Here is a 26,560-nt window from a genome sequence, read left to right as displayed (position 1 = left end):
TAAAAAGAACACTAGACCATTAATATTCTTCAAAGTGAGGGGATGGTGTCACTTTCTGTAGTGATATAATCCAGTTATTTTACTTTTTTTTTTTTTTTAACAGACTGAGCAAACAGTAATTAATAAAGCCAACATTTGTAGGAGCTTGTGTTTCTGGCTGGGTCTCAGTTTCTCTGGCCTTGAAGTGTTATCAAAGCAGATGATTCTCCACTGAGCCCAATTAGAAAGCAATTACCTGCTTTTATTCTAGCAGACTCATTTTATTACTTCCTTTGATACTAGTGCCTGGGTGACTGAGGTTTTAATAAAGTGTTATAATAATACAGTGCATAGTACATGTTAATAATGGAACCCCTAGGACCTGTAAATATTATTTTCTTTTATTCTAGTGATGCATTGATTCATATACAGTTGTGGGGAATTTCACCTTTCTTATAGAATAACTTTACTGTCACATTTTTGTGTAACAGAGAATGAGACTATAATCTGCCATCAGAGTCACCCAGGATAAATGAACAAACAATTGCATTTCTCTTTATGAAGGTTGTTTGCCTGAATATGTAAAGCAAAGAAATATAAATCATTTTGCATATCTCTATCAATTGCATCCTTTTTAGACCTGTATTTCAAGTTTGTTTATGCATTTGATGCTGTCTCTTACGGATCTTGGTGCATTTTCTGCAGTAAAAAACAACAACCTTATAAACAATAATTTATATTAGTAGTATCTTTAATATAAATAATTTTACATTCTAACCCTTCCATACTCACTGCTGAATGTTTTGCTGTGGAGTTAGGTAAGCCAAAGTAATTTTTAAAGAAATAATTCTAGTCTCAACAGAAGTGGCTATTTCACATTCTTCCTTAAAATGTGATGGACTCAACGTTACAGTTTAAATGAGCCACACAAAAAAGATTTTGTTATCAGGTGGCCTATAAATAATGCAAATAAGTTAATTAATTAATTAATTAAAGATTTTAATGGCATGAAGCACACCATAATTCTGTCACTTTCCATGTTACCTGCAATTCTGCTGTCACACTTTTCCAGCATTTTTATTTTAGATTTCTGGCAATTTGCTAATATTTCATTGAATCCTTTATTTCCTTTCATATTTATATGTTTCAAAAAGAAAATGGGAAAGTGAACGTTGGCCACAGTACAGCTCAAAAAGATGCTAAGGCTGCAACACTACACAAGTTTATTAGGGAGCAAGTTCCACTGAAATCATTTGAACTTTCTTATGAGTAACATGATTAGGATGGCACTGTTTGACTTTTGTTGCTGCTTTCCAAACAGAAGGGGGAAGAGGAGAAAGTACATGGAGACAATCATTATCTTAGAGTGCATTTTTACATAGAATCAACTGAGAGGACTAATGAGATTTGGAAGTTGCAGTATGTATGTAGCAGTGGGCACATGGGAAATTACTACATACCTTTTCATAATTGGTCCAGAAATGCCTCATTAACTTGTTGATGAAGCATTAGTGCTCATCAGTCTATGAAGTGAAAGCACCCATTAGAACAGTGAACACTGAAAGGTCAAAAGATTTCTTCTTTTAATATTGAGCAGCACAATCCTTTTGCTTATGATATAATGATTTATCATCTTGAACAAAACCAATAATTGCAGAACTCTCCAAAATACAGTAAAGCAGATTTTAAGTAGGTGTTTAAGTTCTTAAAGCTTGTTATCATCCCATTGCAGCATATGTTGCTTGGCATCTTTTCCATTTTCTTGAAGTCCTGATTGTGATACCATCCAAATATCCTGGCTATCTCTACACACACACTCACACTCTCTCACACGCACATAATTTTAAATGCAATCCTTTTGCTTGTCATGGGCTCTTTTCCTAAAGCCACCAGTTGCTATGGAGATACATTCAAATAGAAAAATACTGCAAAATGTCTGTCACAATGTCAGTCAGGGTCTTGAGTTTCTGTGTCAGTTATCTTACCAGGCCGACTGTATCTTTAGGTTCCCCAAATAACATTCCCTGATAGTGCCATTAAACTACCCAGAGGACTTAGAGGTGGGAATGGGGTTTCCCAAACACCTTCCATTCAGATAGCTAGGGGGAAAACCAAGTTGATAACCTACTGTGTCAAGAAGGCAGCCTCAAATATATTTAAACAGACCCTGTTTAGAGACATCTAATTTTTGGCAGCTATATCTACCTTAGGACTTTGGGCTAGAGCTTGGTAATCTTACATTTGTTTAGGAGAATAGCATTATTGATATGTTGTAATTCTAGGAAACTGTCATCTGAGGCAGTCCAAAGAGAGAACAGGAGATTAATACTCATATATTCACCCAATCTGAAACATTTGGCCTACTTTGGAAGGGAAGTGGGCAGGACAACCATTTGTGGCTAGGGAGGGAGACAGAGCTGGATCCCGGCATTGTCAAGAGCAATATGAACCCCGACTACATGGTTCTAGATGCACGCACACACACACACGTGTGTGTGTGTTTGAGTTTATAACCACTGCACCTGCAGCCTCTATTGATTTAATGCCCTAAAAAAATTGAGCTGTATCAGCATCAATACTTGGGGAATATTGGTAATGTAAAGGCATACCATGATAATTTCAGCAGCCTTTCTCATAGTTCATTATGAGATTATGGCGATGCAGTTTATGGATCAGGAAAGAGTTTATGGAACTACTCTGTCACCTAAACTAATCACAATACTATGAGCCTGATCCAAGCTCCCACATTTTAGGTGCCTTCAAGAAGGAGACATATCAATGAGCCTTCTTTAACCAGCAAGACTAATAGAGGCTACTGAATGGTTTGCCTTGCCTTCCCATTCTAGGTGCTTATCCAGCCTTCCTTCTCTGTCCACCCTATCACACCCTTTGGCACCTTGATGACCTGTGTCCTTGCATTACCTTAGCAATCTCTATGAATTGCTATGAATCTCTATGAGTTGCAGGGGGCACGATTTTCCATTTTGTGTTAGACATCCAGGAAAGTCAAAAACAGTGTTCTGCCAGCATTCTGAAGTCTAGCAAGAACAATCGTTCACCTCTAGGTTTCTCTAGCCTCTTGTCTGCTGTTATGACTCTGCATCCAAATCTTGCACCTTCATTCCCACACTTTTTTTTTTTAACTTGGAGTATGTTAGTGATCTTATGTAGAATGTTGTTGTTTTCTATAGACTCAGAGGAAAATAAGCTTATAGTGTTAATACAACAGAAATACTGTAGGTCTTTTTAATAGCCTGTGGGATCTTTGCTTCACTTCAGTACTTCCCAGTTATCTCTGATGTTACAATAAACAAGCCTAGCAAAGGGTTTTTTTTGCCAGCTAGGCTACTGTCCTTGTGTGTGTGTTTTGTACAAATTCTTATATATTGCAAAAAATGTTCATATTACCAGCCAGGTAATTATGAACATTGATGACACCAGTAGACAATGAACACAACATCCTCACCTCATGCTCTTGTGTTGTTCCCATTCATGTGTACGTCCAGTTGATAGTGCTAAGTCTCTGTGGTTCTTGACATCATTACTATATGATTTAGTATGATGACATTGGCATACATTAACCAAGTGGTTTTTGTGTGTTTTTCTAGACATTTCAGCAGTCCTCTCTACAGCACAAGTCTAAAAAGAAGAACAAAGGTAAATATTATTTAAAATGGCTTCTTGCAGGTTTGGTAGAGAATTAAAAATAATTTTAAGCTGTGTAAACATTTTGTCTCCATACAGTTTAAAGATTGCAATTCTAAAACAAACAGAAACTTTATAGTTTTCTTTTTGCATGTTCTCTAATACTTTAAACGTAGTATTTTCTCTTGTTTCCTTCATGGTCTATATGGTCTAATCCAGCTTTCCACAATCTGGTGCCCTCCAGATGCTTTGGAAAACATCTTCCAGCATTCCTGACCATTGGCCATGCTGGCTGGGGCTGGTGGGAGTTGAAGTCCAAAATATCTGGAGGGCACCAAGTCAGGATATCTTCTGTAATCATTGTATGACCTTAACCAGGCCTTTATTAAACTTCGCAATCACTGCAGTAAACTATGACTCAGTCATAGCTACTAATCAGTACAGCTGGACTGGAATTCCAGCATGACAGAAATCTGGGTCAGAACAATAGATTCCAGGTCAGGATGGAACCATTATATGGTTAACGTGTGTCTTCTTTGAAACAATTGTTTATTCTCAGGTCTTGCACCAAGTAAGAGTAAAAGGCGGATTTCTTGTAAAGATCTTGGTCGTGGAGACTGTGAGGGCTGGCTCTGGAAAAAGAAAGATGCCAAGAGTTATTTCTCACAAAAATGGAAAAAATACTGGTTTGTCCTGAAGGAAACTTCTCTGTACTGGTACATCAATGAGGAGGTAAAAATCTGACATGCTTATTGCTCTTCTTGCAGATGGTTGTGATTGGACCTGAATACTATGACCACAGCCCAAAGGTGTGATCATAAGAACATAAGACAGGCTATTGTGGATCAGGCCAAAGGCCTATCTAGTCCAGCATTCTCTTCACACAGTGGCCAAGCAGATGCTCCAATGGGAAGTCAACAAGCAGGACATGAGTGCATAGCATCTTCCTAGTCTTGTTCCCTAGCAAACTGGTGTCTTATGTATGGAAGAGAACAACACACAACTGACAAAATTTGCTTTTGTTTTTAAATGTGTGTGGTTTTTGTTTGTTTGTTTTGCTTGGGGGGTTTTGAGCTAGAAAGACAAACAGATATTTAAAATGAACATCAGCTTTTCTCTTTGGCAGTGGAAACTACTACAGCAGAAACTATAAATGAAGCTGGCAGTCTGCACAGCTCTCTCCTATATATGTATTAAACTAGTTCACCTGAGTCACACAGAATATGAGCAACTTCTTATGTCTTCCTCTTGTTCAGGAGGAAGGTAGTCTGGTTATACTGAAACACACAAGCCAGAACAATTCTGTTGGGTGGTATTAACAGATGCTGTGGTCATGATTCAAAAGCCATGCGCTCATAGGAATTTCCCATTTTCTTTATGCGAATGTAATGCTCCATGCACTGATATCCCATTGCACGCACCAACAATTTCCTTCTCATACAAGATAATATGAATCCTATTCCTACCCAGGGTTCCATATCTGTATTGTATTGGCTCGATCTATTATACTGATTGGCTGAGCAGGTGTGATGGTTTAGCATGTTCATTTGTTCAAGAAACTAAAGAGTTTGTAGTCCAACTTCTGTGAGAGAATAGAAAATTGTTAGTTTGGCTAGAGTTAAAAGCTCACACAGGGCGAAGCTGAGGCCCCAAGAAATGGGAAATCTAAGGACAGGAAGCTTAGAGGGTGAAGGAAGGGTGCAGAGCAGGCAATGGACTGAGAAAGAGGAATCTGATGGAAGTGCAGGTAAAAAAATGGAAGTTGAGGTAAAGAACAGAGGAGGCAGGGAACTGAGGAAAGAAAGGGCTTAATCAGAGAGAGGGCTCTGAAGAAATTTCTTGGCATTTGCGTTGAAGAAGGGAGAGAGAGAAGAGCACCAGGAGATTGGTCAAGTTGACAGGGTCGCTAAAGGAAGTAATATAAAGTTGGAGTGGCCTAAAAGCAAGGTCCTGTGGAGACTATGGACTTTTGAGATATATAGTTGAAGAAAGGAGGAAAAGCATGTTCAGGGCAAAAGTGCACATAGGCTGTACAAACAGATGGGGCTGTGCACTCTTGGAAGAAAGGACGAGAACACGCAAGGTGCAGGAGACAAAGGGGTATAGGATTGCTAGATTTAGAGTCTCGACCCTAAAGGGAGAATTCTGACAGGTGTCACTTCTGTTGTTATTGCAACATTGATACTTGAAAAAAAAATGAATGAATACTTGGCACCCCTAAGGGCCAAAGTGGAGAGGGGTGGCTGTGGCAGGATGGTGGTGCATTTCACATAATGTTTTAAAGTAACCCGCCAGTTCATTTGGCTGCAGGCTTCTATTGGTTTTGGGCACATATTGCACTGTGCTTTTAACAATATGCACCATAATATCCTGATTACAGATTGCTTCTTTAAAAGTGACTTACTTATCATGTACTGCCCAAGCTCTGTGAGTGATCCCAAAAGAGACATGGTTGATTACGAGTTGTCCTTGAAACAACCTTTCTAGCAAGGTGCTTCCATTGATATTTGTTGAAGTTTAATGTGGTTACAAATGCAGGAATTGTTATCCTTTGAAAAATTATAGTAACTATATTTATATTTGCTCACTTTTTGCTTGGCTTCTCTTCCTGTTCTTGGTCTTATGCCCTAACCCACATTTGGCTTGCCTGACCTCAGGGGGATCTGTACGGGTGTGGGAGGTGGAATGAGGAGACGCAAGAGCAGGCCTGAGCATTGGCTGAGCTTGGTGGTGCCACTGGCCAGAGGAGGGGCTTACAGGTTGATATTTGCCTGTGTGGGGTCCCTCCTCCCGGCATGATGCTTGAGGCCTCCCGCTGAGGGTTTTGTGGCCCTAGTGGGGGGGGGATAAGGATTACCTGTGAGGCCATCTCCCCTTTGACACCCAGTGTTACGCAGCCTGGGGGGATGTGACAGGGGATGTCTGCCCTTTCCCCAAATAGGGAAATCCTGAGGAGTGCCGATTCTGTAATCGACATCCAGCAGGCAAAGAATGTTTTGCCCAGTTATGTTGCCTGGCTAGCACTGGCATAGTGGAGTAGCTGCCCAGGTGTCCCGTTTTGCAGATTAGTTTGAATAATTGTGGCCCAATTTTCAATCCATACAGTTGTGTTGTCTCTTTATTTTCTCACCTCCTTTACTCACAATACTCTATTCATCTTCATAGGATGAAAAAGCGGAGGGATTCATCAGCCTACCAGAATTTAAAATTGATAGAGCTAGTGAATGTCGCAAGAAGTAGTAAGTATTGGAAGTAATATTTAGAAATAGATGAACTGCAAAGGTTGAAACAAAGGTTCTTTTAACTGATTGTATTATGATAAGACATCTTAATTGTTAATTTGTGATATATTCAAGTCCAATTTTGCTAAATGACCTTGGTCCTCAATTAAGAAAAATATAAAGTATATGAGGTATGGTAGAATAAATAAGATTTTCATATTGGCATCCAGGCAGCCTTTATGTTGCCAAAGGATTCCAACTTTTATGTTGAACTCAGTGCCTGTTTAGATTAATAGATGCTTGTACAATATAGTACCCTGGGGCCTAGAACTATATCTGAAGCTTCCGTTCTTGACAGCAATTATTTTTGTATTTGGTTGAGAGGGAAAGGGCCTATTAAATTTCCCATTACTGTGAATAACTTCATGATTACAAGTTTAGCAGCTTGTCAGAAATTAAACACATCTGTTTTTTTCTGTTCAATTGCCGGGTTTTAAAACTAAAAGTAATATCAGAGGGCACTCTGGTATAAAAACTCATAGGGTCATTCCTGTTAAGTAAAATTTGACCAGATAGTATTACATTCAGAAACTTTTATGACACATTTGCCTACCAGACACAATTGCCCTAATGAATAAATGGCTTCATACTTAGTAGAACCATCTTGTGACCCAAGTTTGAACTGTCTCTGTGTTGATGCTAAAATATAGCTATCAAATCAAATTTTATTTGCACTAAGCCAATGACCATTGCAATTTGTAACAACATTCATATAGTTAATACATAATCAAACATAAAACAAACAGTAATACTGTCCAGTGTCCATAAAAATCTACCAAAGATTTACCAGCAGAAAAAAAATTTAATAAAAACATTAAATACAATTAAAACTAGCATTATGCAATTTAAAACTCAGGATGCCTTTGCGACCTTCACTTTAATAGCAGTTGCTAAAAATTCTGCTGGTTTTGTTGTGGCCAACCTGTGCAGTCCTCAAGAAGAAAGCTCACATAATAATCAGTTGGGCGCCCTGGATAGGTCAATAATAAAGGGGTAATTAACCCTTCATGGGCATTTCTATACAAAGAGCAAAACAGCAGCACATGGGCCATGATTTTGATACTTCCATTTCCACAAACACATATCCGATTTTGAAATGGAATTATCTTGTAGCGGCCAAGTACCTCAGAGGGAAGCACGTTAAAATATGTGCTTGAGAAAGCTACTCTATGTTTAGGGTATGAAAGCTGCTGTAAATATAGCGATTACTTATCAAAGGCACTAAGTGAGGACTGTCTAAGGTAAGGGTTTGATTTCTTCATTATGGACAAACTATTTTGTTGTTCAGTGTCCAATAGATGCTGTTTCAGTATTTCTTTAGCTTTGGGCAAATCTAAGCTTAATACTTGTTGGGGTGGAAATATAGCTGTTTTTTTTTCTTTTTACTTAGGCTGCAATCCTTTATTTATTTATTAAATATCTATTCTGCCCGTTAGCCAAAGTTCTCTGGGCGGTTCACAAATATTTCCTATACACACATAGGAGTGACAGTAGTGTTCTGTACATGTCTACTCAGAAGTAAACCCCACTGAGTTCAGTGGGATTTCCTTCGAGGTAAGTGCAAATAGGATTGAAGTGCCACTGAACTCATTGGGACTTAACACTGAATAGACTTTATAGGATTGCACTGTAAGAGATGCATAATGTAATTCTTATACAAGTACAGTATAATTATAGATGATATAAATGCTGATAAAAATGCAAATGTCATTGATTTCAGAGTTGACTCAAAGCAGATTTTTAAAAATCAGATGATGAATTATTTTAAAACTGAAAAAGTACAGTTTCATGCTTTATATTTTAGTCATGGTGCTTTGTGGTATGTTCTCCCCACAGTGCATTCAAGGCCTGCCATCCTAAGATAAAAAGCTTTTACTTTGCTGCTGAACATCTAGATGACATGAACAGGTATTGAAACTTAGCCCTTCTAAAGAGTCATCCTTGGATTTTTAAAATTATTTTTATTTCCTTTCATTTATATTCTACCTTTCTTCCATTATGGAATTCAAGGCAACATACTAGGCAGTCTATGAAGCTTAATTCAAGAGCCAACTCAGAAGTCAATGAAAATATATCAGATATTTATCCATTTCATTCCAAGAATGCTGTCTCATATAAAAAACATATGTAAAAGCAGCATGTGTGTGTCCATGCACACACACTGACTTTGGCCCAGCAAAGATCAGTTTCTGACATAGATTACTCCTCTGCGAGGACAGGAAACTACTATGGTGATGGATGAGCATGTTTAGAATGCTCTCTCTCTCTCTCAGTGGAGGCTGGTGACTTCAGTGTCAGTGGGGTGGTGAACCGGCTCCAGGTTGGAGTCAGAACTCTGCAGGAGCTATCCAAGATGCTGAACCCAATCCCTAAATAGGTTCAGCATCTTCAATAGCTTTAGAGTTCTGACCTAATCCCAGAGCAGATTCACTGCCCCACTGACATTGAGCCACCAGCCTCCACTGCTCTCTCTCCTACCCTGTCCCAGATTTGATCCAGTGTGATACATGTGCACAGTAGTAAGCTGCTTCCTTCATGGATCCCTTCTGTGCTCCCTTCCCAGTTGCCAAAGTGGAAGGAAGTCTAGAAAGCCCCTTATCGCAACTTCTCTTCACACCAGTACCCTCTTTGCCAGTGGGAAGGAGGAGCATTTTCTTCATTAAAAATGCAGAAATGAAACATAGCATAGCTACGTTTCACCAAAAAGGGCAAAACCCAATAACGGGGACTTTGTCCTGTCAGAATAACTGTAGTTACTGAGATGTGGTTTGCCAGTTAAAGGTAGTTTAAAGGATCCCAGTCCACTCAGATTTTTCAGACTTACTTCAGACATTTTGGAACGTAGTATATTTTGACATTACTAAGCATGAAAGTACTTTTAAGACAAATCAGTGAGGGTTAGCTCTAGTTTTGCTTCTTCAGAAATGCTCATGGGTTCTCACTGTATATCTGTCTACACTACATATAGTTTCCCAAATCTTTAACCACAGAAATGCTTAGACACACTGGATGCTCATAGTATGCAACTGTCCCATAAATATATTATTTTGTGTAATAGGGTTCAATCAGCGTTATTTACAATGAGTGTCAAAATCATGATTATAAGCATAAACACCCTAAGTGTAGCAGCTCTGGCACCTAATCTGGGTCTCTAATACCTGAGATCATGCACATGTACAGCATGAACAGTGACTGCCCTGTTTTCTTCAGTACTGGGAATGCTCCGTGTGCCTAGTGAAGGCGGGTGCACAGAACATTCTCTGGCACTGAAAAGAACAATGTGTATATCGGAGCTCTGCAGAGCTTATGTTGAGAGGATCAGTACAGTATGTTCTAGTGCAGTCATAGCAATCTGTCAATATAATGTCTTCCAATGGCTGTGTTTTCCCTGTAGTAGCCAGATTAGGCTTCCAGAAATTAAGAAATGTGTGAAATGATCTGGCAGCAAAATTAACCTAATTCACCTTTCTGATATATATGTTATATGCCTTCTGACTCAGTATACCTGTTATTGTTGTGAATTAACAAGATTAGATGTTAATATAATTGCATCCATTAAAGATAGTCCCGTAGAGATGTTTTTATTATAAGCAATATATAGGTATTGTTAATAAATAAATAATGCTGTTGCTTAGATTTCAAAAGTTTAATTCATTTCTTAATCTGAGAAGCCAAAAGGCCTCCTTCTTTCCATCTTGCCACTTTTAGAATCCAGTATTGGAAAACTTGCAACTATTCCTTCTATTTCAAAATATTTGTGAAAGATCTGAACCAGAACAAGGATAAATTTGAGACAAGACTTTGTCACAGAACTGTTCTCCATGCCACTGCTTTCCTATGAATGAGCAATAAAACAATGCATATCAGCATGTGCGAAAAATCGCATCTGGAATGGAAAAGGGGCCAAATCTGCTTTGCCAACCTGGCTTAAACACCCGTTCTTCTCACTTTGGAAAGTAACTATTGGTGGAACTGGACTGACTAGACTCCTACCTACTCACAATATGGCAAATGTAATGTTATCAGAATGCAAGCAGCTGTTATAAAAGTTTAATTCTTTTGTCCATATGGTACTATCAACCACTCTATACAGACAACTAAATTATCAGATAGGTCTTCTACCATGGTTCTGTTTGGTCATCTATATGAAAATATATGGTGTGTGTTTTCCTGTCACATATTTTAAAGTGTGGTAAAGACAGGGACCCTTATCAAGTGGTTAAATGTCTCTCTCTTTATCACTAGGTAAATTTGGCATCTTGATAAAGGCAGGTATGACTTTAGTTTCGAGCGGAAGAACAGCTTGGTCTCACTTTGAGAGCAATGGAAATGGAAGTGAATGACAATTTTTAACCAAACTATTTCCATTCTGACAAACAGAAAATTAAATGAATTAAAGTTTTAAGAATTGAGTAACAAAACAACATTTTTTCTTGCATAATGCATACCCCTAACAGTTCATGTTTTATTGTAGTACCTGTTTAAGCCTTTAGATTTCCTTTCATGATGATAAGCCCTGTAGTTTAAACAAAATATTCAAAGTTTGCTTCTTTCCTTGCAGAAAGAGGCAATAATAGTTTTCTTCAATGTTCTGATGGCTACACAAATGAATGGCAGCTCTCAGCTGTTGTAAATAAACGCTTGATTTAACGTCTATTGCAGATGGAGTAGTATAACTGTTTTTTTCTGTAATAAGATTTGGGTTCATCCTTAGTAGGAAATAAGCCCCACTGGACATAGTCAGACTTTTGAATAAACATGCTTAAGATTGTGCTGCTAAGAGTAGTAACCTTGCAAGTGCTGCTCTTCCCTTCTTATGGAAAAGTATTATTTGGATCACATATTTGAACTCAACAGTCAGAGGAGAGTACGAGGTTTTGTTTCAGGAATATATGTCATTATCCGTCGCATGGTTACCACCTATTGTCAATCCTTGGAAGCCTGTTTGGAAACAATACCTAAGGGTCACCTTTTATTTGCAGGAAAAGAATGATATGTTATATATTAGTTTTCCACATATACAGTGTCAAAGGAAAAAGATCATACATAGTTCCTTGGAAAGATATTGTTAGCAGAAACATTGTCCCACCAAGCTACAAAAAATGCTGATGTTTCAGTCAGTCTAATTTTGTTGTATTGCAAGCTGTATCACTGCTAGCTTGGCAGACATTAGTTCAGCAATCCTGACAACTCTGTATTAGGAAAACAGCTCGAGCTTTACCAAAGTGAGGCTGTCATGTTGTTAGAAGTCTAGGGGACTAGGAACCTGATTTAGTGTGAGCTTTTGGATAATGAATATAATAACAGCCCCATAGGTTAAGGAAAAAATCTATTCCTAGAGGCACTTTATCTCTCACAATGACAGCATTGCTGTAATAAGAAAATAGTCTTCTTTAATTCATGCTGCTTACAGCGGTTAGAACTTTTAACGTAAAAGGATTATTTTCATCCCTCTGCCTCTATGGTGCACGCAGTTTTTTTCCTACCTTTTTGTTATAGTACATGACATGTGGGCTTTAAAATTAAGAGGAACATAAATGAAACTGCTCTGTATTTAGGGAGTGAACTTTTTCCTGCTGGTATGACAAATAAGGGTTTAAATATATTGGCTAAATCTTTGAAAGATAGGATTTGTTCTTGAGAAATAAGAACAGCAGGAGTATATCAGTATGGTGACACATCTGTGAGCAACAGATTTAATAGAGCTTTGAATATCTATACATGCTCCATTTTAAGGACGTTAAGCATCCTTGTTCAAGGGTTTCAGAATCTTTCATGTCAAAATATTTTTACAGGAACATTTGAGTTAACTGAAGACCTGATTGATAAAACTATCAAAGAACATAGCTCTTTGCTGTCTTAGTCTTGTCCAGAAGGTTTATATATTTCAATAAAACACAACATACAAAGACCCATAATTTCCTAAATTAGTGTCAGTGATCTATTTTAAAATATTATTTCAGGTGGTTAAACAGAATTAATATGCTTGCTGCTGGGTATGCAGAAAGAGAGAGGATCAAACAAGAACAAGGTATGGGTCAATTACTCTGGCTACTTCACTTTACCTCCCTACTTTAAGTGAGCCAATGGCTTTTTTCTGTGGATTCCAGAACCATTTTTCCTTATTTAACAACATCCTTTCAGATATGGACACTGTTGTTCTTATGCTATAATTTATTCAGAGGCAAATGAATACCTGGTGCATGCTTGATTTCACAAGGTGGAAGGAAGAGTTTAATTTATGTTGATGAATCAAAACATTTGTGTAAATCGCATTGGTTTTATTTATTTAACTTGAAAGTAAGTAACAGAAGGAGCAATCCTATGGCCGCTAGTCAGTGGCTAGACAGCCATAGGATATGTGGTTTTCCGGGAACCAACCTTCCCCCGCTTCCACACTGCCTGCGCTGCCTCAGAAAAGGAGTGCAGAGAGGCCAAAATGGGGCGTTCCGGGGTGGGGAAGGTGGAAATGCCGATACGACACATCCTATGTGTCGTCTGGCAGCCTCCTCCCCTGCTCCGCCTTCCAAAATCGGCTGTCTAGCTGCAAATGCAGGGCAGGAGAAGCACGGAGGGAATGATCCCCTCCATGCTTCTCTTGCCCTGCATTGGATAGACGGTCGCCTTGAAGTTCAGAGGCAGCCGCCTATCCCCATAGGATTGCACCCCTAAGGACTTACTGCGTTTTTAAAAAAATCCTGACTCTTATATCAGGCAAAGGTATCTTCAGTAAATCGTACTGGTAGATTTGACAGATCAGTAGCACTTTGTTTAGTATATTGTACCATTCTATAGTGCTATATTTTTTCCACCAATTCAGCATGTGGCTTTTTTATTATTTAAACTAGAAATTCCTGACAATGTGTTCTAAGAAACAGGATGGAATAAATTGGACAATGTCAGTGTTAAGCCTATTGGACACATTTCTTACTTTTCTATGTCATGTAGCATATAGATCAAAAAAATGCATTTAGCATAGGTGCCACTGTGATCTCAGATCTGTGAGTTCTCCTATCCTTTTTACAACCGGTCATGAAAATAAGTCACAAAACAAATGCACAACAGTTCCTGAACACATGTAATGGCGTACACAGTTTTCTCAGAATACAGAGTGTTTGGGCATACCCTTTCTTCCTAAACAGAAATTATCTGCAGGGAGGAGGTCTATCTGCATGTGTGAAACAACTCTGATAATTATGCTTCTGAAGGGGTTTCAGTTGACACTGCTTCCAACCATTCAGAACACATCATGAGAGCCAGTGTGGTGTAGTGGTTAGAGTGTTAGACTGGGACTCGGGAGATCCAGGCTCTAGTCCCCACTCGGTCATGAACTTCAGTGGGTGACTTCAGGCCAGTCACTGACTCTCAGCCTAACCTACCTCACAGGGTTGTTGTGTGGCTAAAATGGAGAGGAGGAAGACTACGTAAGCCACCTTGACTTCCATGCAAGAGGGAAAAAGGCGGGATATAAATGTAATAAAAATAAATGTGTATGTTTTTCCAACCCTTTTCTTAACAAAAATGTAGTAGAAAATATGTTAGTCTTTTTTATGTGAAGACTGCAATCATTTGAATAATTAAAGAATAGAAAGCTTTCCAACCTGGGCATCTAGAGATGGTGTAGAACCATGAGTCCTGTAGACTGAAGTTCCTAAAGAAGCTGAATCTGAAGTACGTTGCAAAGTTATGATACTTTACTAAAATTGGTTATCACATGATTCATGGGATATATACGATGGTTTATATAAGTGTATTGGATGACAGAACCACCTAGTTCCACTCTGATGACAATTCATTCAGATACACCAAAGCTGCAGTGTTGATCACAAAGCTCCACCCCAACCCCCCACCCACCCAAAAAACCTAATACCATCTCCAAGTATACTATAAGCTGTTACAGGTTCAAGCAAGTCAATTTCCCTGCCTAGCTCTTGTCTATTTTCCTTTTTTAATGTATGCCTTCAATATTCCATGGCTCAACTGCTCCCAACAGTAGAATTAATTTCTAGTCTCAAATAGTCTGCCTCACAATCTTTAGACCCCTTTCTCTCTGTGTCAGGATGGAAATGACAACAGACCATAGAAAACAATGGAGAGCCCAGGATTTTAACATAGCTGTGAATAAGCAGCACTATGTCCTTTCCTCACATGCAGAAGGTAGGAGGGAACATAGGAGTTCATGTCTTTGGCATCCACTTTGAACCTGGAAGTTCCCTCTCCAGACAACAAGAAGAATTACTCTAGAATTTACTAATCTCTCTGCTGTCAACATATTCTGTTGTGGTTCTGCAAACTCACAGGTCTGAAAAGCTCACACAGCATTTTGGGTTTTTTTAACATTTCTTTTTCTTTTAATTTACAAACATTAATATATTTCTGCATAACCTAGGTATGCATATCCTAAAAAATAATTCATACCTTTTGATGGTCCCATTTTATTTCCAGCTTGATAGCCACTCTGCAGTCTGCTGCGCTTGTCTAATTGTGGAAAACGAATGTTGAGGAAATGTGTTTTCCGCAGTTTCCACTTCTGGAAATACCCTTCCTTGTTTTGAATAGGAACCATAATGGCACAATGCAAAGAAATACAAGCATGCTTCAATTCTAGTGGAATTAATGAAGTTATATTGGTTTCAGTGGAATTGAAGTACACCTTACTTTCCCTGAACTGTACTCTAAGGCTGCAATCCTGTACACACTTATCTGGAAGTAATTCCCATTGAAATCAATGAGGCTGACTTCTGAGAAAACATGAATAGGACAGCACTATAAGTAACAGCACAATCCTATGCTTGTTTATTCAAAAGTAAGTCTCACTGACTCAATTCGCACATAATGACAATACATTGGTTGGTTAAACCATGGGTTGTCAGGGCCAAGCAGCAGTGAGCAAGAGCACTGCCTCCCATGTTCTCATCACTTCTGCTTTCAGTTAACAACCCAGGAATGCCCTGTTCCTGGGTTATTGTGATGTCCAAACCCAGAAACTCTTGATTGTTTGGGGATTAAACAACCCAAAGTTAATCCAACAACCCAAAGTTGGGTTAACTCTGGGTTATTTAAGCTCTAAACAACCCTAAATTTCCAGGTTTAGATGTCACAATAACAACCCAGGAACGGGGGAATTGATGATATTTCGCTCCTGCAAGTTAAACAACTCAGGAATTGCCATTACATATGACCCAGGTCACTGTTCAATGAGGCTTACTCCCAAGTAAATTTATATAGGATTGTAGCCTAATTGTCTAGATTAACTGGCAAATAGATCCCATTGGGATTTATAGTCTAATAATTTAAAAGGAATGCTAGATTTATTTTACAGATCTATATTCATTGTTTATGACTCTGTATAGGTTTCTTTATACTTTGACACTTTCTAAACATGTGTGCTGTGTACATATCCAAATTAATGAAAGGTTTTCATTTTTACAATTTGTATTGTTTAGATTACTGGAGTGAAAGTGATAAGGAAGAAGTAGACACACCATCCACACCCAAACAAGATAGCCCACCTCCACCATATGACACATACCCACGACCTCCTTCGGTAAGTGGTCATCTGCAGCTTGTGTTAGCCCCTAGCTGTACACATACAGCAAGTTTAGAAATGTTTTTAGAAGTGAGAGCTCCCACGCCACCGCCATACATTCCACGGGACTTTGCGTGGGAGCACACTTTGGTGGATTATATCCGAAGTATTATACCCAGACGCATACAATCTAAACGACACACAAGAACATAACATCTTCTCAGCCAGCATTGCATCTGCACAGAGTCACCCAGTGGAGCTTTTTCGGGTAGTCAGAGGCCTATTACACTCTGGCTGCAAGAAGAGGAGGTGGACTACTCGATACCCTGCTGTGACCAATTCGCATGTCACTTTGCAGATAAAATCGAAAGTATTCTGGCTGACTTGGATGCCATAGTTGATACAGATCCTGTGGATGTAATTTTGGCCCCTGCCTGTCCAATTACAATGGATATGTTTCAATTTGTACAGTTCAAGGATGTGGACAGGATCCTTGGAGAAGTGAGCACTACCACTTGTGTGCTGGACCCTTGCCTTTCCTGGCTTATAAAAGCAGCTGAGTGAGACTGGCTGAGTGGGTAAGAGCAGTGGTGAATGCCTTTTTATGGCAAGGTGTGGTTCCATCCTGACTAAAGGAGGCGGTGGTAAGGCCTTTGTTTAAAAAGTGATGGCTTCTCAGGTCCAGGGTGATGCAGTTTATCTAGATCTGTTTCAGTGTGGTTTCAGGCCTGGTTATGGGACAGTGAATGCTTTGGTCACCTTGGTGGGTGATCTGCGCTGGGAACTGGACAGGTGGAGTATGTCCCTGTTGGTTTTGTTGACCTCTTGGCAGCTTTCAATACCATCGACCATTATATCCTTCTGAGCCGATTGTCTGCGACAGGACTGCAAGGCTCTGTTATGCAGTGGCTCTGGTCCTTCTTGGAGGGACAGTCTCAGAAGGTGGTGCTGGGGGACTCCTGTTCAGTGCTGTGGCCATTGGCCTGTAGTGTCCTTTAGAGTTCCATCTTACTCTCATGCTGTTTAGCATATACATGAAATGCTTCGACCGATTGTCTGGAGTTTGGGGGTTTGGTGTCACCAGTATTCTAATGACACCCAACTCTATCTCTCCTTTCCATCAAAATCTAAGGAAAGTGTTCTAGTTATAAATCAGTGTCTGTTGTTGGTAAAGGACTGGATGAGGGCAAACAATTGAAACTTAATCCAGACAAGACAGAGGTGCTTTTGGTTAGTCGAAAGGCAGATCAGGGAATAGGGATTCAACCTGTGCTGGATGGGGTTTCACAGTTTGGGTGTACTTCTGGACTCAGCCTTGAACCTGAGTGGCCAGGTTTCGGTGGCAGCCAGGAATGTGTTTGCAGCACAGCTGAGGCTAGTGTGCCAAATGCGCCCATTCTTAGAGCTGTCTGATCTGGCCACAGTCATGCATGCCTTAGATACATACCGTTTGGACTACTGTAATGCGCTCTACATGGGGCTTGTACAGAATGCTGCAGCCAGACTGTTAACTGGGGCTGGTTACATGGAGCATGCACCTCCCTTGTTACAACAGCTTCACTGGCCACCAGTCTGTTTCCAAGCAAAATTCAAAGAGCTAGTTATGGCCTATAAAGCCCTAGACAGCTTGGGACCTGGCTACCTGAAAGACCGCCTTCTCCCATACAAGCCTGCCCAGTTTTTAAGATCTTTGGAAGATGCCCTTCTTTCAAGACCACCACCTTCAGAGGTGCATTTGGTGGCAACACGAAAGAGGGCCTTCTTGGTGACTGCTCCCTGGCTGTGGAACTTTCTGCTAAGGGAGGCTAAATTCACTCCTCACTGCTGTCCTTCCACCAGCAGGCAAAGACCACTTTATTCAAGCAAGCCTTTGATGTGTAAGTGGGTCTGTTGAGCTAGATGATGTTTTTAACTCTCTTTATTTGTGTTTTAATTGTTTTTAATTGTGTTTAATATATTTGCATATTGTTGTTTTTATCAAGTTTTATTTGTGATTGTAAGCCAATTTGTGATTGTAAGTGTCATTTTTGGTAGAAAGGTGGGGCACAAATCAAATAAATAAATAAGATAAGCCATGCTGGATCCAACCAAAGTCCTATCAAGTCCAGCATTCTGTTCATATGCTGGACAATCAGATGCCTTTGGGAAGCCCACAAGTAGAACATCAGTGCAATAGTCCCCTCAGCTTGTGTTCCTCAGCAACTGGTACTAGAAGTTATACTACTGGAGGTAATATTTAGTCATTATGGTTAATGGCCATGGATAACGTTATCCTCCATGAATTTGTCTAGTCCCATTTTGATGCTATCCAAGCTGGTGGCCATCACTGCATCATATGATAGCGAATTCCATAACTTAACAATGTGCTATGTGAAAAAATACTTCCTTTTTATCTGTCCTAAACCTCCCACCACTCAGCTTCATTGGATGACCCTGGGTCCTAGTATTATGAAAATAATACTTTCTCTCCCCACCCATCCACCGCATAATTTTATACATCTTTATCATATCCCCACTTACTTTTTTTTCTAAGCTAAAAATCCCCAAACATTTTAGCCTTTCCTCATGGGGGAGTTGCTCTAGCCCTTAATCGTTTTGATTGCACCTTTTTCAGCTCTACAATATTCTTTTTTAAGGTGCGGTGACCAGAACTGAATATAATATTCCAAATGTGGTCGCACCATACATTTGTATCAAGGCATTATGATATTGGCATTTTGTTTTCACTTCCTTTCTTAATGATCACCAGCACGGAGTTTGCCTTTTTCACAGAAGCCAGACACTGGGTCAACATTTTCATCATGCTATCCTTTACAACCCCAAGATCTCTTTCTTAGTCAGTCACCGCCAGTTCAGATTTCATCAGCATATGTGTAAAGTTGGGGGTGGGAGGTTGCCCCAATATGCATCACTTTGCACTTACGTTGAACCTCATTTGCCAATTTAATGTCCATTCCCCCAGTTCGGAGATATCCTTTTGAAGCTCTTTGCTATACTTTTCTGTTTTAACCATACCTAAATAATTTGGTGTCATCAGAGAACTTGGCCACCTCATTGCTTACCCCCAATTCCAGATCATTTATGAAAAAGTTAAAAAGCACAGGTCCTAATACAGATCCTTGGGAGAGCCCATATTAACATAGTTCCATTGCAAGAACTGACTATTTATTCCAATTCTCTGCTTAAGGAACTAGTTATGGATACATTAGAGGACCTTTCCTCTTATCCTATGTCAGCTGAGTCGGCTCAGGAATTTTAATGAAGGAATCTTAATGAATCTTAATCAAAAACCTTTTGAAAGTCCAAGTACACAGTGTTTACCAGATCACCCCTCTGCACATGCTTGTTGACACTCTCAAAGAACTCTTAACAGGCCTGACTTACAGAACCCATGTTGATCCTTTTTCTTCAAGACCTTCCATATGCTTGATAATTTTAATGTCTTCTATGAGTTTACCCAAAACAGATGTTAAGCTAACTAGCCTGTCATTTCCTAGATGCCTCCAGAACCCTTTTTAACTATTGGCATTACACTGACCACTTTCCAGTCCTTGATACAGAGGACAGTTTTAGGCACACGTTACATATTTTTGTCAGAAGATCAACAATTTCGTATTTGAGTTCTTTGAGAACTGTCAGATGAATACCATCTGGAACCAGTGATTTGTGGGTGGTGGTGGTGGTGGTGGTGTTTCATTTTATCAGTAAGATCCAGAATTTCATCTCTTGTCACCAGTATTTACCTCAGACTCCCTTCCTGAAAATATTGGTTCAGGCATGGGTGTCTTGCTCTACATCTTCTGCAGTGAGGCTCATTTATAGTTTGATGTTTTGATTTCAAGTTTTTAGCTTTAATAATTCATGAACTGGAAGGCAGGATAATAATTGTAAATAATAATATGTATATATCTGATAGCTTTGTGCATATATATACACCATTCTCCATTACAAACATATGTGCATATCTTTATCACTGGTCTGAAGCCAGAATTTATAATTATATTGCAGATGAGCTGTGCAAGTCCTTTTGTGGAACCAAAGCATAGCCGACTCTCATCCACTGAAACTTCCCAGTCACAATCATCACATGAGGAGTTCCGTCAGGAGCCATTAGGGAACACTGCTGAATCTCCCATCCGCAAAACAGCTAGCCAGCGACGTTCCTGGCAGGATTTAATAGAGACACCACTGACAAGTTCAGGACTGCACTACCTTCAGACTCTACCACTTGAGGACTCGGTTTTCTCTGACTCTGCTGTTATCTCTCCAGAACACAGGCGGCAATCAACTCTTCCTACTCAAAAGTGCCACCTACAGGATCACTATGGCCCTTTCCCCTTAGTAGAGGGTGAGAGAATGCAAGTCCTAAATGGGAATGGGGGAAAGCCCCGTAGTTATACTCTTCCACGAGATAGTGGGTTCAACCATTGCTGCCACACACTTTCTGTCAGTGCCTCCAGCCATCAAGAAGAAGTGTCACAGAAAGAGCAAGAGGAAGAAGAAGGGGGAGGGGAAATAGCACCGGAAAACCAAGAAGATGAAAGTAAGCACTAATTATATTCTGATCATGAAAAAATTAAGTAGAAATAAATTGCATGTAGAAAAGTAAAATTTTTTAAGTTGATGGCTTTTAATCTTACCTTGTTTTTTACATAGTAGAAATAATTACTTTTGTTAGCTTTTGACATACAAATCAACTTTTATGCATGTTAGAGCAAATTTCAGAACAGCTTCATTTGCGGAATTATCGTTCATGTTTATTATCGTACTTTATTTATTTATTTATTTATTACATTTCTATGCTGCCCAATGGTCGAAGCTCTCTTATTACATTGCTAGTATGCTTATAGTTTCTAATATAGGCACTAGTTTCTTTCACAATTGTGAATTCCTTGTTTTATTATTGTTTTATGTCCGTGTACTTCTGGAACTTTGGAAATCAAATATTTCAGGGTAAATATGAAACATATACTTCATGCTCTGGGGCTCTTGTACTCTGTAAATATCCTAGTACTATTTGTTTAGGTTAGGCCAAGGGGTGCTAAGAACCAGGCCAAAACATTTTGCTTCCCCAAACTGAAAGGTGCACACCTTGCAGCAATCCACTTCAGTGTTGCAAAGGATGCTGACATGCAGATTTTGGATTTCATGCTACTTCATTGGGGTTCTTAAAAATACTATTGCAGCTATTTGGGTTCCTTGTGCAATCAGGCTGCCCTGGAGATTACTAAATTTCAACACAGATCAATGCTAATTTAAAAAAATAAATCATGTATTATAAGATTTTTCACTAACATTGCACCGTTTTCTATTGCATACTGTGAACCCAGTAAAGTATTTGGGTGTAAAATATAAACATATCAAATACTGAGTATAGAAGTTGAATCTCAGTTTCTTGTTACTATGGATACCAGTGTTCTGTTCACTTTATTGGTACTTCCTTTTACAGTGTATGAACATATCAGTTGGGTTGCCATACTTTTACTGCTCTGCCCCTGTGTCATTAATAGCAGCCTAATACATACTGGAATTAAGCAGAGTTTTTCCTGGCATGGAGATATGGTCACAAAGGCTTCTACCGCTTAATTTCTTCATGTCAAAATCCTGTTAAAGGCACAGTTCAAGAACCAGTAAACACAGTGGTAATTATATTCATCCTCCAGATATTATAATACTATTTTCAAAATGTGAAATGGCCTTTTACTAGTCATAATGCATACATTATTTATGAAGCAAGACTTGATGAGAGATGGTTGCCATACACATCTGTTTCACATCTTTCACTGCTTCTTTGTTCATTGCTCTGAACAGTGGCAAAATCCAAAGAGACCAGATTTTTTTTAAAGAGCCAGGAAGGAAAGTTAATGGGAAAGCACTGAGTTACTTCCGCCCTGTTCCCCTGCTCAGCCAAGTGAAATGGATGAGAATGGGGGGGGGGGGGTGATCCCATATTTGCACACATTGAACATCAGGTCAAAATCAATAAAGCTCTGCTTACCTGTACATGTCCATTTTTAGCCGTCTGCTTCCGTCTCCCATGCAGCTTTGAACCAACAGGCTTTCCCCCCCCTCACTTGCAGGCAATGGAGGAGTTACTTACCAGTAGACATACAAACATCCTCCCTCCCACCCCCCTTTCTCCTTCTGGTGGCAGCGGCAGCACCCCTAAGTGCTGAGTAGCAGCAGTGCTAATAATAGTGATGGTCCTGGCAGGATTAGGGTCATTGGGGGGCCATCAGCTCTTAAAATCACTAAAGAGAATTGGGAGGGGGGGAATTGCAGGAATGAGAGTAAAATGATGCTGCATGATTTTTATTTATTTTTTTACAAAGGGAACCCAAAAGCAACCTGCTGACTTTCTCAGGAGTAAGCCTCATTGAAAAAAATGTGATTTACTTCTAAGTGCACATGGTTAGCCATGCCAGCACGTTGTTCCATGAGGCAAAGAAATTAAAAGGGAGAAAGGAGAGAACCGGCCCCATTCATATTCAAAGGCATGCAGATACAGAGCTATATATTTCCAACTCTCCCACCCCATCCCCAGTGCCCCATCCTTCCATTCCTTCCTTTTCCCACTTTTTGAGGCTTGCTCTCTGCCACCCCCCACCCCTGTGGGTGGTGAACTGCAAAAGAGGACGACTAGGGATGTGTAGTTTTAAAATGGCAGGCTTGAGGCTTGCTCTCCACCACTCCCGCTCCCCATTCCAATGCTCAATAAATATTATAACAACAGGCAGAGGAATTCTCCCGACCACCCTGCTCTTGTACTCAGCAAAGTGCAATTTGAAGTTACTTCCAGGTAGACATGGCTCTGCTCTCCCCGTGTCCACCCCTCCCTGCCACTTTCCGTTCTGCCAGTCAGCACTGCCCCAGCAGCCTGCAGTTCAGCTCACACAGACCCCAAAAGCCCCATGAAGGATCTGTGATACCAGATTTTAGAGCTAGAAACAGCACGCTGACTACAGAGAAGGGCAGACATCATCTGACTCTACCAATTTCGGGACACCGTAGGACTGGCACAAAAGTCCCGTGTAGATCCGGCCCTGCTGAGCTGTCATTCGACTTCATACTGCTACAACCGCTTTTATTTATCATGTGAATGAGTACTGCCAGCAGTATACTTGGGGATGTTAAGAGGTACTTTTCTAGCATAACATACACATTTTTCCAAGTAATTTAAAATAGATTCCTTCATCTCTAGCTTTCAGAGGGCTTAGACAATCCTCTCAGAATTTCAGACAGAAGTTGTCTTATACTTCAGCCACTTCTCACTTTGTAGAAACTGAGGAAAGAAAATAGAATAGTTCTGTTTATATTCTACCAAGTTTTGAAAGGCCGTGTTACAAGAAAACAACAACAGAGCATTGTGGAAAACATTGAAGAAAAGTGCTAAAAGTGGTCTTAAACCTTGTTTTAACTGCTTCACGTTATGTTTAGAATGATGGTGCCCAACTGTTTGCCAGAGTAAATATGGTCAATGGGAGGTGCACATCTCTGGATGGTTAGGGACCTCTCTCAGAGAGCCACAACTGGCTACAGCTCCCTGGCTCATGTGCACTGCATTTTTGGTAACGTGTGGAAAGATTTGAAGCCCTTCAGACTTAATGTTTATTCTGTGGCAAACAGCACTGTATCTGCCATAGGTCATTAACTGTGCAGTGGCTTTTATGAAGAGACTTAGAATAATCACTGAAAGAGATACCTTATATGTCAAAATTGATGATACTAAATATTTTAGCTTGAAAAGGCTTAATTGTTTGGCAGATGTTGCATAAGTCTTAATATATCCCTAAAACTAAAAAAAAAGGGGGGGCCTACTTGATTGTCCAACATATACAAAGGGTATACCAAATAATAGTACCACCAAAGTTATTGATTTTTCCCCAGGGCATTCTGGATAGGGTAAACTTTGAAGATATAGATAATCTGAGTTGTCTGCACTAGGCACAATCTATTAAATATAGTTGATGTTCTGGCTACTTTGTTAGTTCTTTGAATCTTCACCAACAGGCAGACAGAAGGACCATTAACATGTCATATTCCTCACACTGAAACTCTTCAGTTTAATAAATATACATGTATCCTGTGCTATCTTAGATGTCCAAAGCTATACAAAATGACATGTAATGTATTGTCTGAGAAATACAGATTCAGCGAGTGTCTGAAAGTACACTACCACTGGGACCAAAAACCTCTGATCTGTAAACAGCAAGCATATTGCTTTTAATTCATCTTCATTTATTTTTTTTAAAATGTATGACTTGAAACGCTCGTTCTTTTTGCATTCTTAAGAGAGCCAGTGCACAGCCTGAAAATGAAGTTAGAAAAACTCTAGCGAGTGACTGTTGTATGCATGTGTATATTTTATGTTTGGTTACATTCAGAATTTGTTTATAGCCCCCAGTATAAGTTCTCTTCAACAAGTCAGACTGCTAAACAAGTTAGACTGGTTCTTACTGCTTTCATTTGCTATCTGTGAGCACTATTTTGATAGCTTAAATTGATTTCCTATTATCTTCAGTATCTGGGAGTACAACTATTCTAAATTTGGGTTCATTTCTGCTCTACATTCATCACTATTCCTGATAATTCAGTTTAATTCCAGTTCTGCACTAAAGCAACAGTTCAACCAGTTTTGAACCATTTAATACAGATTAATACAATTCATTGTTAATTTTGCATTCTAACTCATATATAATTAGTATAATGATAATATTTAACTTGAGAATTATTTTAAACATTTTATTTTCACACACTCTTACAACATCCTCTAGAACTGTTGGTCATATTTAACAGAATAATTTTCCATTCAGAATATAGTCTTTCTACTTTGAGTTTCATTGAAAGAACAGCAAACATGGTATTATATATCTGAGACAGTTCAGCTCTTTATCTGGGTTCATTTTCAGATTCTATGAGCTGAGGCTTGTTGTTCAAAAAACTCCAGGCCAAGGCTGGAACCTTTGAACCTCAATGCCTATGTTCTCAGTGCCTGTGTTCTACATAATAAGAGTAGCCACTGGGGCAAAATTAGATGGACTGAGGTACATTGTATACCTGGAGCAAAATATGTTCCAGAATTTAATTTGCAAAAGCAGTGCCATAGAGGGAAGCAGAGGGACAGTTGGTTGGGATGAAAACCTGACATAGTTCAAGGGTAGGAAAGGGGCAATACCTCATTCAGTTCACATTTCAATAAGCCTTCCCAAATCAATATACAAAATGGAATGGAGTTATCCTTTGGTATTTGCACTTCTCAGAATTTTGCAATGCAGTCCTCCAAACAAAAAATATGTACAACAATGTGTATATTAGTGAAAACATGCCTGTTTTGGAGGAAAGTGTACACAAAAATATGTACATTAGTGAAAAGAATGCACAAAACAGCATTGCAGTATGGAAAACTGCTTGCAAACAATGCATATATTAGGCAAGCTGGCATACAGAAAATGAATTAACTTCCGACAGGAAAAATGAGAAACTCAGCAAAACTGAAATTGATAGATTCATCCATCCCTCTTCAAGGGACATGTGCAGCTGACAGAACAGGTTGCATGGATCCAGTGGACTGAAAAGACATGGAAGCTGGTGCGTTAATTTTAGATTTAAAACAGACAAAATCTTTGGAAATATATTAATAGGGGTTTTTTTCTTTCTTTTTTCCTTTGTTTTTGTTTGCAAGGAAAACAAAAGACTATTCCTTATGCCTTATTGTTTTCTATAAGAGGCACAGAGGTAGATTTGTTCTATACAGAAATCTTTAGTGATTTTTTCATTATGAATGACTCCATTGTTTTCTATTACTGATTTCTCCCAGCCTTACAAAAAGTAAATGAAGAGCTGGTTTCTTTCCCTGAAGCATATTCTTTCAAGTACTGGTTCCCACAGACTAGAGAGCCTCACATAGTGTGCTTTGTGTCACTTAAACCATGTTACTCTTCTGTGTTTCAGTTGGAGCCTTATGTAATGATTATACTCATCTGAAAAAAAAGTTACCTAAGCTGTTTAGACTGAAGCAAGACACCTTTTCTGTGAGAGAATTTCTGGCTTCTGTGCCTAACTACCTCTACAGAGATATTTTTAATTTTTTATAGTATAAAATTTTTTACTTGGGGAAGTGTTTTGA

At 39.2% G+C, this 26,560-nt stretch overlaps 1 protein-coding gene across 1 annotated transcript in view; it reads left to right on the top strand.

The window, feature by feature from the left end:
* CNKSR2 (connector enhancer of kinase suppressor of Ras 2) overlaps positions 1-26,560 on the top strand; it is a 203,610-nt gene that overhangs the window by 143,609 nt on the left and 33,441 nt on the right. Inside the window, exons 14-20 of the mRNA XM_084841747.1 lie at positions 3,588-3,636; positions 4,184-4,356; positions 6,790-6,863; positions 8,742-8,813; positions 12,869-12,936; positions 16,352-16,452; positions 20,443-20,977. Of these exons, the coding sequence (XP_084697873.1) occupies positions 3,588-3,636; positions 4,184-4,356; positions 6,790-6,863; positions 8,742-8,813; positions 12,869-12,936; positions 16,352-16,452; positions 20,443-20,977 (1,072 nt within the window). The remainder of the gene's footprint in view (positions 1-3,587; positions 3,637-4,183; positions 4,357-6,789; positions 6,864-8,741; positions 8,814-12,868; positions 12,937-16,351; positions 16,453-20,442; positions 20,978-26,560) is intronic.

Source organism: Heloderma suspectum, chromosome 3 (assembly GCF_057233095.1).
Source record: "Heloderma suspectum isolate Gila_16-S chromosome 3, 16-S_ref, whole genome shotgun sequence".
In the NCBI taxonomy this organism is placed as follows: Eukaryota; Metazoa; Chordata; class Lepidosauria; order Squamata; family Helodermatidae; genus Heloderma; species Heloderma suspectum.
This window is presented reverse-complemented; position numbering and strand designations above follow the sequence as displayed.